The sequence below is a fragment of the Orcinus orca genome, chromosome 8 (genome assembly GCF_937001465.1).
Source record: "Orcinus orca chromosome 8, mOrcOrc1.1, whole genome shotgun sequence".
NCBI lineage: Eukaryota > Metazoa > Chordata > Mammalia > Artiodactyla > Delphinidae > Orcinus > Orcinus orca.
Genome location: NC_064566.1, coordinates 64,976,598 through 64,996,488, shown reverse-complemented (window position 1 = coordinate 64,996,488; position 19,891 = coordinate 64,976,598). Strand labels below are relative to the sequence as shown.

The following is a 19,891-nucleotide window of genomic DNA, read 5'->3' as shown; positions in this document are numbered from 1 at the left end:
AGGGCTCAAACCCGTGTCCCCTGCACTGGCAGGCGGATTCTTAACCAGTGCGCCACCAGTGGAAAAAAATGGAAATTAGTCTGAAAGAGAACTGTCACCACCTCCTGTATTCAAAATGAGTGTGAAACAGAACATAAATAACAAACGAAAAAAAGGAAAACAAATCAGTTCTGAAGGATCAGAAGAAGACAGTAAGTTGTCACTGTTGATTCAAAAAAAGATTGTAATATTGGAATTAATCTTGGAAAAGGGCATGAGCTTACTCTGGTAAAAAAACTGAAATTTACAAAGCAATGCAAATTGAATCACAGAAAGTTAGCACATTTCTAAGAGGAAAAACGCAACTGCTTTTGTTTGCCAGGCTACTAAGAAAGAATCCTTCAGCATTTGAAATGTGCCTCCTTGCATTACAAAATCTAGTAACTGTCCAATGATAGTTTTACCAAGTGTGGCTGAAGTAACCCTGAAAATGAAATTCATGTCTCTATATGGATACTTATGTGTATATTACTAATAAAACAGTTAATATTTTTAAAGTGTTCTACAGTTTCCAAATCATTGTGATATTCTATTTAATCCTCAGGAAACTCTATAAAGGCAGGTATTATTTTAAAAGCATTAGTCTCGGTTGGATGAAACAGGATCAGCTGGGAGACTGCTCAAGGCTGCACATTATTTAGTGGCTATGAGTAAGACTAGAACCTTGGTGCCCCTTGATTCTCAAGCCAGTATTCTTTCCTCTGCATATTTCAAAATATCACGAACTCTATCTTTATACAAACCAATAAGGCTCAACATTTATAAGCATGACCACAAAGTCCAACAGGCATTATTTGATCCCTCATTCATCCACGTGTTGTGTGAAATCACCACGCCTTAGTTTTCGTCCCTAAAAAAATGAATAAAATAAAACCAACCACCTTATACAGAGCTGTTCCAATGTTTCAATGAGATGACACGACATGGCATGCACTAAATCACCAGCGAACAGTCAACATTCTTATGAAGAATGCTTTCAATAGATTAAGCAGGTCTAATTAGCAATTTTACCTAATTGATCTGGTTATTTTAGGGAAAGGATGTTTCAGGCCCTTTTGTCATCATTTCCTACTTGTATTGTTGCGATGTCAAGAGTCAGCACAAGGGACAGTACAAAACAGAGGAAAGGCGTGCCAGCCTACAACTGTATTTGGCTATAGATATCTAGACATTATTATCAAAGGTCATTAATAGAGTCAGCATCTAAGACAAGGATATGAAGTGTAACCACTCCTGCATCTGGTTATTAATCAGAGTTTTAATTATTCATAGGAATGTTTAATGAATGCTGTCTCTATTCCACAGAGGCTATTCATGCACCAGTGGTGGAAAAAAAATAAAAGACATCCATTTCTAAAGAATAATATCTAGGACTCTTTCAACTGTTCAATTATTTCAATTATTTTCCATTGCCTTAAAAAAATTAAACACGTGAAGAGGTATATAATAGTCTCAGTGACCTTAACCATCTTTATCCCAAGCAAATCAAAACTACTAGAATAGGAAGGAATGGGCTGAATTATTGAACCAGATTTTTAGTAGAAACAGTCTAAGAGGTGATCTCCAGAAAAAACTTCATCGTCTGCCTCTGAATTCAAAATAAATTCCTAATTGTTTTTTATCAATATGGATATATTTTTGAACTTTAGCAGGTATACAATGTGGGTTTTTTGGCTAACAATTATTCAACTAGTGGAGGGAAGCCAAGGTAAATCCAGAGAGCAAAAGTTCTTAATTTGAAGCAAAGAAAGGGCACGAACTCTGGGAAAAATGCAGTTACATACACACATACAGAAATGTGTATATATTTACATGTGAGCACAAACACAGACGCTTAATACAGGTATCTAAAGCTAACTACCAAAGATTTGCACTTAATTTCATTCTTGAGCCTGTCACCAACAAATTTAATGATGTGGGACTGGTTGCTTAAACTCACCCTGTTTCTTTAATTATAAAACGAGAATATTAATACTTACACCGCCCATCCGAAAACATTTGAAATAACTTACGTGAAAGCCCCCTTCTGCTTTGTAAAGCAGTACATTTGAATAAAGGATTGCTGGATTTTTATCTATGTGAAAAACTAATCAAAATTTTAAATATCTGCCTTAGGTGATCCGGAAGGGAGAAGTCAGCTGCTGTTGGACCTGCACACCTTGTAAAGAGAACGAGTATGTCTTTGATGAGTACACCTGCAAGGCATGCCAGCTGGGGTCCTGGCCCACGGATGACCTTACAGGTACATGTAGCACAATGTCAGCACAGGTACATCCCCCAAAATCAACTCAAAAAGGACACAGACGTGGGAGGAGCGGGGTGACGTCTCCAAGCGTTTCCCATCTTGGTGGAATTGTTTATGCAACAAAGAATTCCCTTAGGAACAGATGCCTTCCCAACACCTGGGCTCATCATGAAAATCTTTAGATCGCTCGGAGAAATCGGCCTATATTCCTGCCCTCACCCCCAAACTGGATCAGAATCCTTAGGTTTTCTACTGGGCACTTTTAGTCCATCTTCAGGATATTCCCAGAAGTTCCTAAGCAGGGCCCCAGTTAACTGCGATTTGAGGTGTAGAGAGCCAGAAGAGACTAAAATATGCTATGACATATCCAAGACAAAAAGGTAGCACAGAATTAGGTAGAATTTGGTCTAAAACTCTTTGTTTCTCTTATTGCTTTTCCTTAATCTAAACCAGAAACTTCCAACTAATGAGTTTTCAAATAATGTCAACACAGGGTAAGGCTCATCTCTGCCTGGTTTGGGGGGAGTTTGGGGAGGGGGGTTACTTTTTGTTTTTGTTTGTGTGATGTTTTGGTTTAGGAGTTTTTTCCTCCAAAAATGTGAAGGAATTATTGTCATTGTGTTCTCAATATGGTATTTCATAGCTATTTCTAATCTTTACATTATGAAAACAGGATACCTTCCATCTTTCCTTCCAATTCCTTCAATAAACATTTAGCAAATGCATATTAGATGCCTATTTGCCTACCACCGATATAAAGATGTAAAAATGAAGATATGCCCTCTATCGTCAAGAAGTTAATGAGGGAGGTAAACAGTAAAAATGTGATTACAATAAATGACACAGGTGTGTGGACATGGAGTATGAGGAGGGGACCTGTGAAACTAAGTTTTCCAGGGAAATAAGAGAAAAAGACATTCCAGGCAGAGGGCCCACCACGTGGTATGTCAGGTCACCTAGTGGTTTTACAGTTGAGGTGGATTAAGCACAAACTCCTAGAGGTTAGAGAATTATAACATCGTCAGTGTTAGAATCGACCCCTCATAGGACAAGAGATTATCCATGGTAGTTGTATTAGCTTATTCCAAAAACCTGGTTCTAAAAATCCTGTGATTCTGGGCCTTTTGAGGCCAGGTCACATTAAGACTTGTTTTCAGTGATTGGTATTTATGCAGAGGATATTCCTTTTCTTAAAAAAAAAATTTTTAAATTCTGATTTAATAAAACACCCAAGTACTTTGTGATAGCATTTGTGTCCTGTTTTCACCGTCAGATGATAAGCTTTCTGATACTCATACATCCTGCTATCCCCAGAGCCAAGTCAGTGCTGAACACAAAGTCTTTAATAAATTTAGTTTACAGATAAACTAAAGCACACACACGCACACACGCACGCACACACACACATACAGGAAAAATGTAAGAAAGAAAAAAATATGATTGGTTCTCTTGTGAGGGAAATGAAGAGCAGTTTTGGCGATCTTTTCCTTTATACTATTTGTTTACTTTTTTCTAATTTCTGATTTCAATATGGATTATCATTAAACTGAAAAACTATTTCACAGATTCAACTATCCACGTGGCTAAGCACCTTGAACGTGAACATGCAGATGTAATTTTTTGTCCTACGTTTTGTAAAACTATCACAATGAACATGGTCTGCTTTTTCATTCATTCAACAGAAAAGTATTTTATTATTACTATTTGCACTATAATAATAGGTGCTGGAGAAACTGGGGTTAAAAATAGACATGGTTCTATATCACTTACCATCTTGTTGGGAGAGAGACATTTCTTTCTCTCTCTCTCTCTCACACACACACACACACACACACACACACACACACACACACACACACACTCAGACACATACAGACAGGCATGGACAAATTGTGTTAAGTAGTATGAAGTAAAAGAACAAGAGTAAAAAAAAAAAAAGAAAATATTAGGGGAGACATAATTTAAATTTGTGGTCATAAAAGATCTCTGAAGAAGTGAAGATTAGCTGAGACCTAAATGATAAATACAGAAATAGCTATCAAAACATGATGAGAAGGGCATTTCTTCCTGAGGCAAAAGCACATGTGAAAGTCTGTTTATGGATAAGCCAATGGAAAAACAATGTCAGAAGAGATCAGAAAGGTAGCAGGGGCTAGATCATATACTGTATAGCCTTGTAGAACAGGTTCAGGATTTGAGTGTTTAATACCAAGTACAATGAGAAACCTTTGCAGGGACTGTAGTAGAAGAAGAATACATGATTGGATGTATAATTTTAAAACATTACTCTGGTTGCTGTGAGGGAGAATAATTTGGATAGGGATGGAAAGTGGAACCAGGGAGATAGGCAGGATGGTTACTGCAGGTTGCCATTGCAGGCACCAAGAGCTCTTGGTATCTTGGGCTAAACAGTGCATTGGAAGATTTCAGATATACTTTGGAGTAGAACCAACAGGATATACAGATGAATTGGTTGCAACAGATATTAAGTAAGGCTACCAAATTTTCTGCCTTGAGGAAAATTTGCACTCTTTGATAAGGATCAATAGTTTGGTTTTAGACAAGAGCAGCTTGGATGTCTGAGATTTTCAAGTATGAATTAATTAATTTAACAAATTAAGGCCTTAGTTTGTGCCAGAAATGTAATAGAAACTGGAAATGTAAAATTTAGTCTGAGTTTCCAAGAAATTTATGATCTAGTGGGAGAAAAGCATATAAATAAGTAACCACGCAGTAGACCAAGTGCTGTAGGTGAGAAATGAGCAAAGCATTATGGAAAAATGGAGAAGGGCACACCTAACCCTGGAGAAATTAGATAAGGTTTAGTATTGAGGCATAATCTTTAAGCTCATTTTAAAAAAAGGTAAGAAGATCCTACTGGGAAAAGTGTGCAGCGCTGAGGCTACGAATGGCACCATCATCCTCCTAATTTCTCCAAACAAAAAGAAGTGAGTCATCCGAACTCTTCTCTCTTCTTGGCAACCCATATCCAGTCACTTAGCAAGTCTGCCTATTTGCATTGCTAAATATTCTTCTCCCTCCTTCCTCTCCATCTATTGGTACAACTCTTCCCTTGACTAAGTTATCATCTCACATTTGACTATTGCAGTAATTTCCCAGTTTATTTCCCTACTCCCAAATGTATGCCACATGCCTCCAAGTTTGTTTTTCATCTTGCTACAAAAGACAGATGTGTCCCTTTCATTTCACTGCTCAACACTGACCAGTGTTTTCATATCTCTACGGGATATGTCCAAGTTTTTCAACATGGCATACAAAATTCCCTCTCTCCCTCACCCTCCTATGATCTTTGTAATTTCAATCACCATCACTTTATAAAGCTCATCTGACACTCTAGTATCAAGGGCTGCATATAATTCTCATCCACACACAATGCTATTCGACTCCTCTATGTCCGTACAGGTGTTACCTTCCTTGCCTGGAATGCACTTACTCCACTTTGTTCACCTTCACCTTACTCCACTCCTGCTCACCTTCCTTCCTCAGCCCCGATGTCACCTTCTCTGTGATACCTTCTTTGTGGTACTTAGACTAGTAAGTCCTCTATTCTGTATTTCTTAAGCAAATTCTGCTTCCCTCGTTACATCATTTTCAAACTGGATTTTAATGGCCTATATCCTTGTCTGCATTCCCTACTGAATCCTTAGTTTCTCAAGGACATAACCATATCTCGATCACCTTTGCATTCCTAGCATCTAACACAATGCCTGACACAGAGTAGGCACTCAGCAAATGAGTGTCGATCTGCAGTAAATGATGGGGAGTGTTACAAATGAAGATGGAAGTAAGTATTAGGGCCATGCTCTGAAGACAGCCTTGAACTAAAGAGTCTGGACTTTATCCCATAGACAAGTGTGAGGCCAGTGAAGATTTTCAAACAGAAGAATGAAATGATTTTCCTCTGGCTACATGCATACATGTGAGTGTGTGTGTATATGTGGGAGGGGAAAGAAAGTGGGAGGGGAGAAGGGAGAATAAGTACCAAACCTGAAAAGGTCTCCACATTGATAGTATGTGAGATTTAACCTTTCATTAAGATCTCCAGCACTTTTCCAAAGAGCCTATAGCTGTTTGCTGCCCATCTCGTTGACTCTGATTCAAAGTAACTTGGCACTTGGCACTGCTAGCTAAGCCAGAAGACTGCTCTGATGGCTTCAGCTATTCCAAGGCCTGCCACAGAGATGCTTGGGGCTGGCTTCAGAGGATACTGTAAGTCTTTCTTCTACCCAACTGGCTTACAGTTACCCCACTTCAGCCTATAACGTGACAGCTCGGGTCACTTTGGGTCAGTGCCCCCATTGTGATAATGGCAACTAACACATACATGTTTCCTGTGTGCCAGGAACTCGTTGACGCATCTTACAAATGTTAATTCATTTAATCCCAGCACAGCTCTATAAGATTGTTAGCACAGTTAGAAATCTTAGAATTGAATAATTGTTTAGAAAAACAACTAGGAGTGGCAATCAACTGACATTAATATCTATATTATATTTAGCCATTTACTCTTATATATTCATAGAAAGATGTCTGAAATGAACATTACCTTAAGAAAAAATGTTTATGAGTGGTGAGATTGCGAGTTACTTTTTTGCACACACACATACACACACACATATGTGCGTATAATATTGAGTTATATTAAGAGTATGTATTTTCATCAATATATCCATTAAAATAAATTTTAAGCTAGCCATATTTTTAATAGCCATCATAAATTGGCAGGAACCAGGAATTAAGAAGAGAAAGAAAGAAAACCAGGCATGAAAACCAGGAAGAAAATAAAGAAAGATTTTAAATGGAGGATGAGGGCAGAACCTAACAATATTCCTAATTCAAATTATTTTCATTAAGTACAACAAGTAGTTATTCTTTCCCTAACAATCTTCAGGTATCCATGTTAGCAGTGAATAGGATAAACAGGACCCCTGCCCTCAAAGTGATTATCATCCGAAATATTGACAAGTAATAATAAGATGCTGAGCGTTAACAGAGAAGACCAGAATGGTGTAGGAGCCTGTATCAGTGGAAGCTACTTAGATGAGGTTTAAAGTTGCCTCTTCAAGGAACTGTGTACATGCAAGAATTAAAGTAAAGTTGGAAGTAGGCCAGATTCAAATGAAAGAGAAGAGTGTTTTGGAGAACAGAAGAGAAACTGAGGAGGAACTGGGAGCACGGGGGCATGGGGGAGGGAGGCAAGCCAAGCAAAGGCCAACTCTTGCAGGCCTTCGTAAGCCATGGTAACTATTTTAAAGTTTATTCTAAGGGAAATTAAAAGACATTATTTATTCATTCAGCTATCTATCTAGTCATTCACTCAACAAATATATAACTAGCACTTCCTCTGTTCCCGACAATGTTCTAAGTGCTGAAAATATTTCTCTGACCAAAACATAAAATTCTCTGCCCTTATGATGTTTACATTCTAGAGAACAGTTTTAAACAGGGCAATTATTATCTCCAGGAATATCCAACAATTAAAATAAGAAAGGAAATGCAATCATGATGGACTGCTTTATAAATATTATGCACACAGTCAAAATGCAAAGTGTAAATATTGTTTAAAAACATGAGTAGAAAGGATACTGATTTCAGAATGATGGTTTCATCTGGAGAGAGATGGGAGGGAGTCGGGTAGGATTTACAAGAGAGGTTTCAGTTATATCTGTAAGCTGTGTGTATATGCAATTTGAAACAAATATGACAAAATATCAACATTTGTTAAATCTGGATTTTTACGTTTGTTCTGCACTTCCCTGCATATTTAAAATTTTTATAATTTAAAATACTTCATATGATTTGAGCTATTTAAATACTGAATACTAGAAGATAAAATTTTTAAATAAAGACTAAATTGGGGACTTTAAAAGAAGGAAGAGAGAAAACCACAGTAAGGAAATTTTGCAAGTCACAATGTGAATCTGTTGGTGGTTTGGACTGTGATGATGTAGTGGGAATAAAGGGCAATGAAGAGATCAGAAATTTAAATTAACAGGAGGAGGTCACTGTTTCGCTGAGAGAAGAAGATAACTGCAATGTGGTCTGGTTTGAAAAAGGAAGGAGGAAAAAATAGTGGAAGGCGACAATTTGGCTAGGCACTCAGAGCATTCCCTACAAGCTTCTGCCAAGCAGATCTTGCTGCCCACCAGATGCGTGCAGAAACTGTCCTAGAAAGAATCTTTAATTTGTTTCCTCTCAAAGAATTTGGGATGGCATATAAGTAGCAGATCTTTAGCTGCCCAGTCCAAAGCTACAGCCATGGAAACCCTTTCAGGTGGGTTTGCCAACTCTGGCAACCTTCCAACAAACCCAAGTAAAAGGAAAAAGCAAAAACAACATGGCTTTCAAAAAGTAACTCAGTGGGAAGCTTTATGACAGAAAGTTAGAATGATTTCCTGCTTCTCACACGCAAAGAAATGTATCTTATTTATTTTAAGTGCAAAGCTGTAAACTGGAAGGAGGGCAGTGCCTATCAACCTTTTAACGTCAATAGGAACATTCTCTAGGAAGTTCCTTTCGTTCCCTAAGTTACCTAATTGCTTTGGAGGTTGGAACCTTTGTATCTTCACTTCAGGGGCAAAAACAGAACAGAGTCAAACAAAAGGGAGTTGGTGGGAAGCTGGGAGGGAGTGGAGGATGAGCTCCAAGGAGGCAGAACCACTGACAAGTTTTACAACTCCAGCATTTGAGTTACTCTCTTCCTATAAATACTTCCTTCATTTGTGTTCCTCAGTTTGTCCTGCTTTTCTTGGGACTTTTTTTTTACCTTTTAATAAATAAGTAAATAAAAACGTGGGGAGACGTGCTTTTCATCACCAATATTTTTTTAACATCTTTATTGGAGTATAACTGTTTACAATGGTGTGTTAGTTTCTGCTGTATAACAAAGTGAATCAGCTATACATATACATATATCCCCCATCCCCTCCCTCTTGCATCTCCATCCCACCCTCCCTACCCCACCCCTCTAGGTGGTCACAAAGCACCGAGCTGATCTCCCTGTGCGGTGTCGTCACCAGTATTTTTAACTATCTTATGCATTATCCTTTTGAATCCTATGAGGTAGACTTTATTATTTTACAGCTGAATTAATTAAGACCCAGGAGGATTCTATAAGTTGCTCAAGGTCACAAAACTAGTGGAAAATCAAGCCCAGGCACTGTGATTCCCCCATTTGCTGCTACACCACATGCCTTTCTTCATAATCACGTTTTGGAGCCCCACATTTCCAGGAAATTACAGAAAGAGAAAAAATTCAGCTTTCAAGCTGGTCACATGTTAATTATCTCCAGGTTGCTATGATATTTTTCATTTCAAATGTGTGTAAAAAGTGCTGCCCATTTGATTACTACAATTCAATTTGGATGAGGAAAGGGTAAAAAAACCCTTTCTGTTTATTATGTGTTTCTGATTCTTTAGGGGAAATCTGTTACGAATTTAGATGAGAAATATGTGGGTTTTATTATTACAATTTTAATAAATAGTTCCTGTTAATATTTTAAAAGGAACAGGTTTTCATAATGGCAACCTCTAATTTCTTGGCTTATCTAGGTTACATAATAATCTTAATAGGAACACATGCTCTACAAGCTGGTTATCCTATCATTCATTCAGCAGAAGTCGTTTTTTAATCAAGTTTCTATACTGTTTTCAACACTGTGCTAGGTTCTGTTGATAAAGATACAAATGGAAGGTGTCTGACCTTCCATTTCCAGGCCATCAAATGTCCACAGTAGAAGAAGACTGACTTACATAATTGCATTAAGAGTGTAACATATGATACATACAATAACTGAATTGTGCATTGGTGGCATGCAAGATAGAAGTACTCATTAGCAAATAGCTCCAACTTGGTTCAAACAAAGCACTGGGCACCGGACACATAGTGATCATGGAGCCACAATTCCTACCCTCGAGTATCCCAGAGGCTGGCAGACACACACACAAATAAAGAGCAATTTCAATAAATTAAGTATGCCAGGCATATAGGAGAAACTGATTTAATGTTTGTCCAATAAATAATAAGAGAGAGAGGAGGAATAAGGGAAAGAATGAATGAATGAACAGACCAAGAAAGGAACGAAGGTGGAAGAAAATAAAGTGCTAGCCTGAGAGTAAAAACTAATTACACTGAGGAGAGAAAATTAACCAGGTCTTGGAAGTTCAGTGGTACCTTCTGGGAGGAGATGGAAATAATGCATGTGAAAATGAGAAGTTAACCAGGTAAAAGGGAGAAGAATTTTCAAGGAGAAAGAAAAACCCTAACGAATATATCTAAGGAATGTGTATTCAAAAATATTTTTTCCAACATAACCAAGTTGTTTTGAGGCAAGTGAATCACTATTTCACATTCACTTTTCCTATCAAAGCCTATTTATGGAAACCATCGTTTTCTAAAGACCAAGCATCATAACGGTGACCAGCTGCTGTAAAAGGAAGTGACTACTTTGCTTAACAATAGAATCCCCCCCAGGTCCCTAAGCACTTTCTAGATTTTCCTTACATTCGTTACATAGACTCGCCAATACTATCTAAGGAAGGTGAAATTTATAACAAACGTTGTATTAAAAAATACAGCTGAAATTTCTGGCTGCGTGTGAGACATGTCCGGAACAATTCTTCTTTATTACCTTCCAGTAACATAGAGGTTTAAATCTCAAAAGGGTTGGAATTAGACACATCCATGTTGAAATCCACACTCCACCAATGACTCACTGTGTGACTTGAAGCAAAAATAAATTTCCTTCTCTGAGCTCCTCTTACATAAAAATGGAGGTAACAGTAGTAACTAGTTCACAGAAGTATTGGAGAGATTAAATAGCACACGAATAGTTTGGTACCTGTTAACAGTTCAGTTATATTAACGATTATCACTCTACTGTTAATTAAGTTTAAAAGATATAGTGATGGGAAATGAATATAGAGATTGATCGATTTAAAGATAAATGAGAAAATTTGGAGAAAGTTCCAACCTCTATTGAAAGTCTTCCCCATTTGAAAGTAAGATCCTCTAAGTCAATGATTGTCTAGCCCAGTAAATGGCACAGAACAGGCAATGAATTTGCATTTGTTGAACTAGCTTACTATTATAAATATCTCTTTTAATGTCACTTACTTTACCTTCTTAGCTTTCTGATTCCAAATGAATGGGTTACACAAGGTTAACGTGATTTGGAAACTCCAGAAAGATAGTCATGAGCCACAACAATACTAAAAGGCATCTGGCATGTTTCTTTTTTTTTTGTCTTGTTGTTTCCCATTTATTTCTTTTAGGTTCTAGAGTGCTGATAAATTCAACTACAGTGCCCACTCTTTACTGTTTTTCTTTAGATTAATATATTTTGCTATTTTGTTATCAATGCATGCATGACAAGAAGTACATTAATCACTGCTTGCACATGAACAACTGGACGCATAAACTAACCACATTTGTTATTTTCTGTTAATGTTGGTTGTTTCCAGTTTGCCGAAGTACATTAAGAACATATTACGTGAACACTAAAGTAAACACAGTTTAATACAGTCACCTGTTTTTGTCTTCCATTCTAAACTGAAATCTATTACTAAGACCGATGTTTTATTCCTCTTATGCTTGCAATTGAATTCTTTTTCTTTTCCTGCCATCTTTTTTTTAATCACTCTCCCTGATCAAAAGTTTTTCTGGTTTCAGTGGATAATAATGGCATCATTATCCACTTTTCCTGTCTTCCTCAATGACAAGAAAAAAAATTAACCTTCTCGGATGAATCTAGCATCTATTGCCTTTAGTGTTTTTACATTTATATCTAACTCTGTGTTTGAAATAAAAGTAAGAATAGAGTTTTGGAGTGTCCCAGGGCTCAGTCTTCATCCTCTTTTCTATCTACATTTGTTTCACCGGTGATCCTACCCAGTCTCTTGTTCTCAGTTATACACTGAAGATTTCTGAATTTAAATATGTAGCCCAGACTTCTCATCCGATCTCCAGACTTGAATATTCAACTGCCTACTTGACATATTTATTTTAATGTGCGATAGATATATCAAATTCTACATTTCCAAAACTGAAATCCAGGTCTTTACCTTCCTGATCCCCAAGGCTGCTCTATCCTTAGCATTCTGTATTTCACCTGATGGCAAATCCATTCTTTCAGTAGCTCAGGCCAACAACTTTGGAATCATCTTTTGCGTTTTCTCATATCCTTTGGTCAATTGGTCAGGAAATTCCACTGACTCTTCCTTCAAATACAGAAGTCTACCACTTCCCGTTACCTCCACTGTAAGATCCTGGTCCTGGTAATAACTGTTAATCATCTTTACTAGTGAAATAACCTCCTAATTTATCTTCCTGATTCTTCCCCTGCCTCTACCTACAGCCACTTCTCAATAGCCCGGGCAGAGATACCTTTTTAAAAAGTAAGCCAGATCATGTTATTCCATTGTCTAAGAACCTACAATAGTTTGCTCTCATTCAAAGTCAAATTTATGTTCTATATGACCTGACCTTTGTTATGTATCTGGACTATTTTCCTCTTTATTACATCTCCCTCTATCCCCCAACACATTGGTCCTTTTGTTCTTCTGTTAAGATATCTGGAAGCTTGTTCTCCTAGGGTCATTGCCCAGCTGTTCTCTCTGCCTGGAATGCTCCACCCCAGATACACATACTGCTGTTATCCTTGCCTCCTTCAAGTCCTTGCTCAAATGTCTACCTTGACCAACGTGTTTAGTACTACAAACTGTCCCCCTTTCCCCTCTCTTCTACCTCTTGCTTTCCCCACTTCATAGATAACCTTTTATTCCATTATATTGTTAATGTATTAACTTATTTTTGCTGATCATATATTGTCAGTCTCCCCAGTTGGAACACAAGCTAAAGGGTAAGGGGTTTCTGCTTGTTTTGGACACTTGGGAATAACAAGCTCCTAGAACACAGTAGACACTCAATAAATATCTGAGTCACAAAATCAGAAAGGACATTTGGATGGAAGACCAGCCACAGGAGGAAAATGCTTTTTACTATGCAGATTATTTGCAAAAAAAAAAAAAAATGACTGACTAAAACCAGAGGAAAGGGAGCCTGAAAAGAGTCTAGGAAACCAGGAAATTAATTGTAAAACACTCATTATAGCTCAAATCATGTGTGTAAAATTCCCTTGATCCTCTCTTGGTTTTAAAGTGATGACTTTAATGTTTTATTCTAGTAAAGTACAAAAATAGTTTTAAGCATTTTATTTTCTCAGTCCTGAGAAATTGCTTCACTGCTCTTTTTCAGGTAATTGGTCTTTAATTTCTCATATGCAATTTCTTCTACAAGGGTTTCTCCAGATTAAAACCCTCATTATAGGGAAGGGAGTTCTGTATTTCCATTTTATGTATAGAAAAATGGATGGAGACACAACTAAAACATGCAAAGGACAGACAGTTCAAATATAAAGAGATCCTTGGTAATCCAGTCATCCACAGGCAGAAAGCAGGCTGAAGAAGCTACCTGGTTGTAAAATGTGCCCTCTCTCATAAAAATGGAAAAAGACTCAGATGGAAGGATCCCCATCCAATGAAAATATCTCTGAATGCTCATTGTTACTAAATAAATTCCAAAAAAGTAAAAACAAATGGAGACACAAATAAATAGAGGAAGCATCTCGTATTCACCAGAAATATTTGTGTGCAAGCTGAAAATGAAATGCATGTCTCCTGATTCAACTGTTCTCTCCTCCATTAACATAATCATTCATTCATTCAACCTGTTTAAGTGCGTGTTGTGTACTGGCTACTGGCTTGGCACAGCAGAGCAAAAGGCAAACAGTCCCCTGCTCTCAATTTGCTCTCTGTCTACTACATGAAACAGACAAGCAAGTTCACTATGAGCATAACAGTTGTGCTATTATGTGCAAAAAAATATTGTGCAAGCGCTGTGATAGACACCGGCACAGGGAACTGCTTGACCACATGGGAGGAACCTGTCACTCCAGGAATCAGAAAAGCCATCCTCAAAGAAGAGCTGGAAAATGAAAGAGGAATGAGTTAGATAGTGAGGGGAGAGGGGAAAGGTAAAAATGGAGCAAAGTATTCCAGTCAGCACATCTTTTTTTTTTTTTTTTTAACATCTTTATTGGAGTATAATTGCTTTACAATGGTATGTTAGTTTCAGCTTCACAACAAAATGAATCAGTTATATATATACATATATTCCCATATCTCTTCCCTAGTCAGCACATCTTATTATTTAAATTCATATGCTGTGTTTTTCCTCTCTTATTCATCCGCAGTATGACCGGAAGTCATATTTTTCCAAAGCTGGTCCCTACAAATGTGCATCTGTGATAATCCTTCCCCTCAGCACTCTGCAGAACTATTAAATCATTCTTTATGCCTAATTCTGAAATTAATCTTTGCATACAATTTCAAACTCCCCTATAAAATGTAACCAATAAAAAAATATAAAAGCTAAATAAAAACTATAGCCTTGAGTTGTCAGCTCTCTGAGGGAATTTTATTAAGGGAAACTAAAACAAAAAATATGCAATAAACCTTGAAGGGCGTGAAATAGGCTGGGTCCGATGATAAATGGGTGGCTGTAAGTCCTCTATGTGGCAATGTTAGGAATGTCCTACAATCCTTGTTCTCGTGTGCTGTGGGTATTGGTGCCCATTCCACACTAGAAAACTTTAGGGACACAAAAGTAAAAATTTACCAATCAGTGTCTCGCTAGCAACCCTCAGGACATATAAGCCAGGATGAGAACCTCGCTGAAGAATTTGAACCAATGAGATTTCTCAGAAGGGAGAATAGATCTACGTCAAATATCAAATACTTATGCCACCACTAGCCCCTCCTTGCACATGGCAGACATTGCCAATTATTCATGATTCTCCTTCCTACTAAGTAACCTCAGGGCCCCTTTGAAAGGAACGCTGATCAGTTTGTCTCTCCTCATGTAACATAAGTCAATCAGTTAATCAATCAATCAAAATGTTCACAGGGTTTTAATCTCAGCCCCAATGCATCAGATTAAACCTCATATCCTTCCTCTGTAAAACAGAGTTAATAATACCTACCTCACTTGTTTATTGTGAAGATTACCTAAAATATCTAGGATAACACCTGACATTTAGTAGGCATTCAATACATGTTAGTTTCTGCCCTTTTTTTTAATGCTGGCGTAAACAGGAATAAAGTGGCTTCCCATTGAGGCAGCTTCCATAAAACCTACCAAACATTTTGGATAGAGACTAAATTTTCATTTGAGGGAGGAATCATGGTTATGTTTTATTTCATGCTAAGGTAATGGTAAAATCAATCAACTCTAGAAAATGCCTTTTTGGGAATGCCTTTTTTTTTTTTTTTTTTTGAGAGAGAGAGAACAACTCCAAATTATCTTTTATTTATACAAAAAGGGCATCTTTAGCAAAAGACACACTGAGAAAAGAGTCACCTGGCCTAGGAGACAGAGCAGGGAGGCGACAGGCCTTCTGAGGCCCTGCTGGGGAGAAAGGGTCCAGGAAAAGTGGTGAGAAGTCTTGGGTAAGTGCTGAGTGGTGGGGGCCACAGAAAGGAGAGAGCTCCAGTTGGATCAACACTGTTGGCAGGTCATGGGTGGGATTCACAGTGACCTCGCTGCTAACTCTTCTGGGGGTTTCCAGTTAGTGCTGCCGACTGGAGTGAGAGCCGCCCACTGGTTCCTAGAGGGCACCCACCAAAGGACACCAAAGGACAAAGGCTTCCCTGGTGGTGCATTGGTTAAGAATCCACCTGCCAATGCAAGGGACACGGGTTCAAGGCCTGGTCCGGGAAGATCCCACATGCTGCGGAGCAGCTGAGCCCGCATGCCACAACTACTGAAGCCTTTTTGGGAACAGTGTATCTGAACTTTATACTAAACGACACTTGTTAAAGAATGACTTAGGTTACTGCCTCCCTCTTTCTTCTATTCATAATTCCCAGATCCAATGAATTACTCAAAATTAGATTAATCACAAACACTGATCACTGCCAAGTTAGTACCAGGAATATTTCTAATGTGAGACATGTCACACCCCTAGGCAGAAGGAAGCCTTTGAGGTGCTTCCTTAGTTTTATCCTCTCTGATTCAGAACCCTGACTCTAAAATTCAGGTGTAATGCACTGAATTTAGATTTCTATCTATAACAGTACATAACAGTTCTGCAACTTGGACTTCCTAAAGGCCACAAAAAGGTTTGCTGAGAATGATTTGGTCCATACACCAGAATGAGAATTTGATTATACTTTGATTATATAGTAGATATATTAATTTGTAAATTGCTGTGCTAACCGTACGAGTGAGGCACCGTGCTCAGTACCACGGTTCCATTCGTGAGCAAAAGACGCAAAGTCTCTGACATCAGGGTGCTTTTAGTGAAGTAGGGAGGACAGACTTAATATGACGTCTCTCTCAACCTCTCTCTCTCTCTCTAACACATGCACATATACACACACAAAATAGATTAAAATTATAGTAAGTGCTACAAAGAAAAATAAGGTACCTAAATATAACACGCACACACACACATCACTTCCAGTTCTTCTGAAATATGGAAGTAATGAAAAACTTTAGCTTAGGCTAAGTGAAGAGAAAATATTAAATGAGCAGGGCTATGAACAAGGCAGAAAGAATTCTGAGTCTGCATCACTCTGCTATCTCAAACCAACACCCCAGAGATCCAGATCCAGACAGGTAAAGAAGGGAGGAAAGGCAGACAAATGGTCTATCGATGGAGCAGACTGCCAGCAGGCGTGATGTTGTTAGTCCCCAGTCAACACCCTGTACTCTGGGCAGATCTATTGTTCACGTATGAGAGGAGAGTTCCACAACAGCCCTGAATGAGTTTCGTATACCTGAAATGGCCTGACCGGCAGCGGACAACACATACATCTGATGCTCAAAGATTCTCAGCAGCAACTTCCTTTCCTCCAAAATCATACAGGAAATAAGGAGCTTGTCAAGGAGTTCCTGCCTAGTCAACTTACAGAACATCAGGCACCTGTCCCAGGATCTTTGACTCCTCTTTCCTTCTGCCTGAACAGACACCTGGAAGAGGGTTTGAGAATGCAACAGTCTAGGAACTATTAACTACAGGAATATTACTCCTGCAAGACTAATACCCAAACAGTAAGCATGAGTACCAGTTATTGCTAAGCAGTCATATCATTTTTAGGTGTCCAGGAAATCAGTGAGCCGTCCATCTCCCGTTAGATGTATGGGAAGCACAGTAGTGGAATCATAGGATAATGTGGATAATACAGTTTTGGCAGCTCTCCTTCCCTTTAAAAAAAATTGTTGTATTTTCTGCTGGAGAGGGTGTGGAGAAAAGGAAACCCTCCTACACTGTTGGTGAGAATGTAAACTGGTGCAGCCACTATGGAGAACAATATGGAGGTTCCTTAAAAAACTAAACATAGAGCTACCATATGATGCAGCAGTCCCACTCCTGGGCGTACATCCAGAGAAAACTCTAATTCAAAAAGGTACATACACCCCAGTGTTCACAGCAGCACTATTTACAATAGCCAAGACATGGAAGTAACCTAGATGTCCATCGACAGATGAATAGATAAAAGAAGCTGTGATATATATATATACACACATATGTGTGTGTGTGTGTAATGGAATATTACTCAGCCATTAAAATGAATAAAATAATGCCATTTGCAGCAACACTGATGGACCTAGAGATTATCATACTAAGTGAAGTAAGTCAAACAGAGAAAAACATATATCATAGGACATCACTTATATGGAATCTAAAAAACGATACAAATGAACTTATTTACAAAACAGAAAGACTCGCAGACCAACTTATAGCTACCAAAGGGGGAAGGGGGTGGGGGAGGGATAAATTAGGAGTTTGGGATTAGCAGATACAAACTACTATGTATGAAATAGATAAACAAGAAAGTCCTACATATAGCACAGGGAACTATATTCAATACCTTGTAATAAACTATAATGGAAAAGAAAAAAACTGTTGTTTTCAATATATGTCACCTCAAGCTATGAAAGGATGAATTATACTGGAGAATCACAGAATACGGATCAAGCATGAAAGGGGAGGAAAGTGAGAAGTGGATAGCCACCTAAATAGATGTCATCAGAAAACAGGTCGTGATTTTATAATTTATGCCTCACATGCATTTCTAGAAAGGAATGTAATAATATCGTGCATCTTCTAAGAAACTCTAATATGCTTGTTAGGAGGGAACTTCACCAATATGATCAAGATCCTTTCATCTAAAATATAAAAAGCATACGCTAAACTGATTATAGTAAAACTATAAAATATATAGTCTACAGATTCTTAGTTAACTTCTACATACCCTTCCAGTGATAACTTACCAGTACACTGAGTACTTCCAATACTGAGTACTTACCATTACACTGAGAATGAAACTGGGATAAAAAAGAAAACCATTAATGCAGAAAAGGCCCTAATTCACAGAAGAAAATAAGGAAGAGATTTAGGAAGAATAACAGTGTATTCAGATGTTTGTAAACCAATGCAAAGTAGGCGTAGCGATTAATGAGAATCTAAACTTATATCATAATAAGGTTAGCAGTATCTCAATATTCTGAGATTTGATAGAACTTCTTCATGATACCACCCCCTGTTCAGAGGAAACAGAACTAAAAGTAGTAAAGGGGGGAAATATAAGAGAGTGATATGCCACAAGGAGAGATATCTGGAAAACTGAAGCTCAAAGCTTTGTGAAAGCTCTTTGGGTAAGGATTTTTAAAAAGAAAGAAAGAAAGAAAGAAAAACTGAAGTGACATTGTTAGAGGAGGATACGGTGCACCAACCACTTAACCACTTTCCTTTGGCTTCTGACACCCTTCCTTCCTTCTAGATGATCTAGCTTATATCTTCCCTGACATATCCTCTTCCTCTGCCCTTCCTTAAGTTCGGTGTCATACCAGACTTCCAGACTCTGCTCTCATCTATATATATCCATGAATTTCCTTATTGATTACATTTACTTCCATGTCTCTTATTTCCACCTATACACAGATGATTCCTAAAGCTGTAACTTCTACCCTGATAGCTCTTCTAAGCTTCTGCTCCCATCTGCTCTACTCGTCATAAACATTTCAAACACAACATGTCCAAACTGGAACTAGATATCATTCCTATAAAATGTGATGCTTTTCTTCCAACAGCCTGCATCTTGGTTAACAGCACTGCCATCAGCTTGGTCAGAAGCCTCTCTCCTGACTCTGCTGTCTGTCTACCTCATCATTTCTTTCAGTCCTAGTTCTGAAATGTCTTTACCAGCTGAATGTTCTCAGGACAGTGGCTTTTAATTATTGCCCTAACATCCCTTGCCTGTCCTATTGTGATAGCCTTCTAACCATTTTATTCACCTCCCGTCTCTACCTGCCATCCAGACCTCCTGTCTTTCCAGTCTATCTTCCCCCACTATTAATCCTGGCCTTGAGACAACATAGCTCATGGAAAGCCTTAGGTAGGGTTAGGGTGATTGCATCTAGTAATTATCATGTAAGACATTCACACACTGGATGAGAAGTCAGCCTGATAATCTCTAAGGTTGGGCTGCCAACCAAGGACCAGTTGTATAGTCACTAGCTTG

The 19,891-nt window shown here is 38.2% G+C and overlaps 1 protein-coding gene and 1 long non-coding RNA gene across 9 annotated transcripts in view; one reads left to right on the top strand and one right to left on the bottom strand.

Moving 5' to 3' along the window:
- Positions 1 to 19,891, top strand: part of GRM5 (glutamate metabotropic receptor 5) — a 555,933-nt gene that overhangs the window by 469,753 nt on the left and 66,289 nt on the right. For all 6 annotated transcript variants that reach the window (XM_049713432.1, XM_049713430.1, XM_049713431.1 and 3 more), the window contains one exon: positions 2,155 to 2,281. In XM_049713432.1, coding sequence (XP_049569389.1) covers positions 2,155 to 2,281 — 127 coding nt within the window. The remainder of the gene's footprint in view (positions 1 to 2,154; positions 2,282 to 19,891) is intronic.
- LOC117202151 (uncharacterized) overlaps positions 1 to 19,891 on the bottom strand; it is a 268,363-nt gene that overhangs the window by 186,277 nt on the left and 62,195 nt on the right. The gene's annotated exons all lie outside the window — the stretch shown is intronic.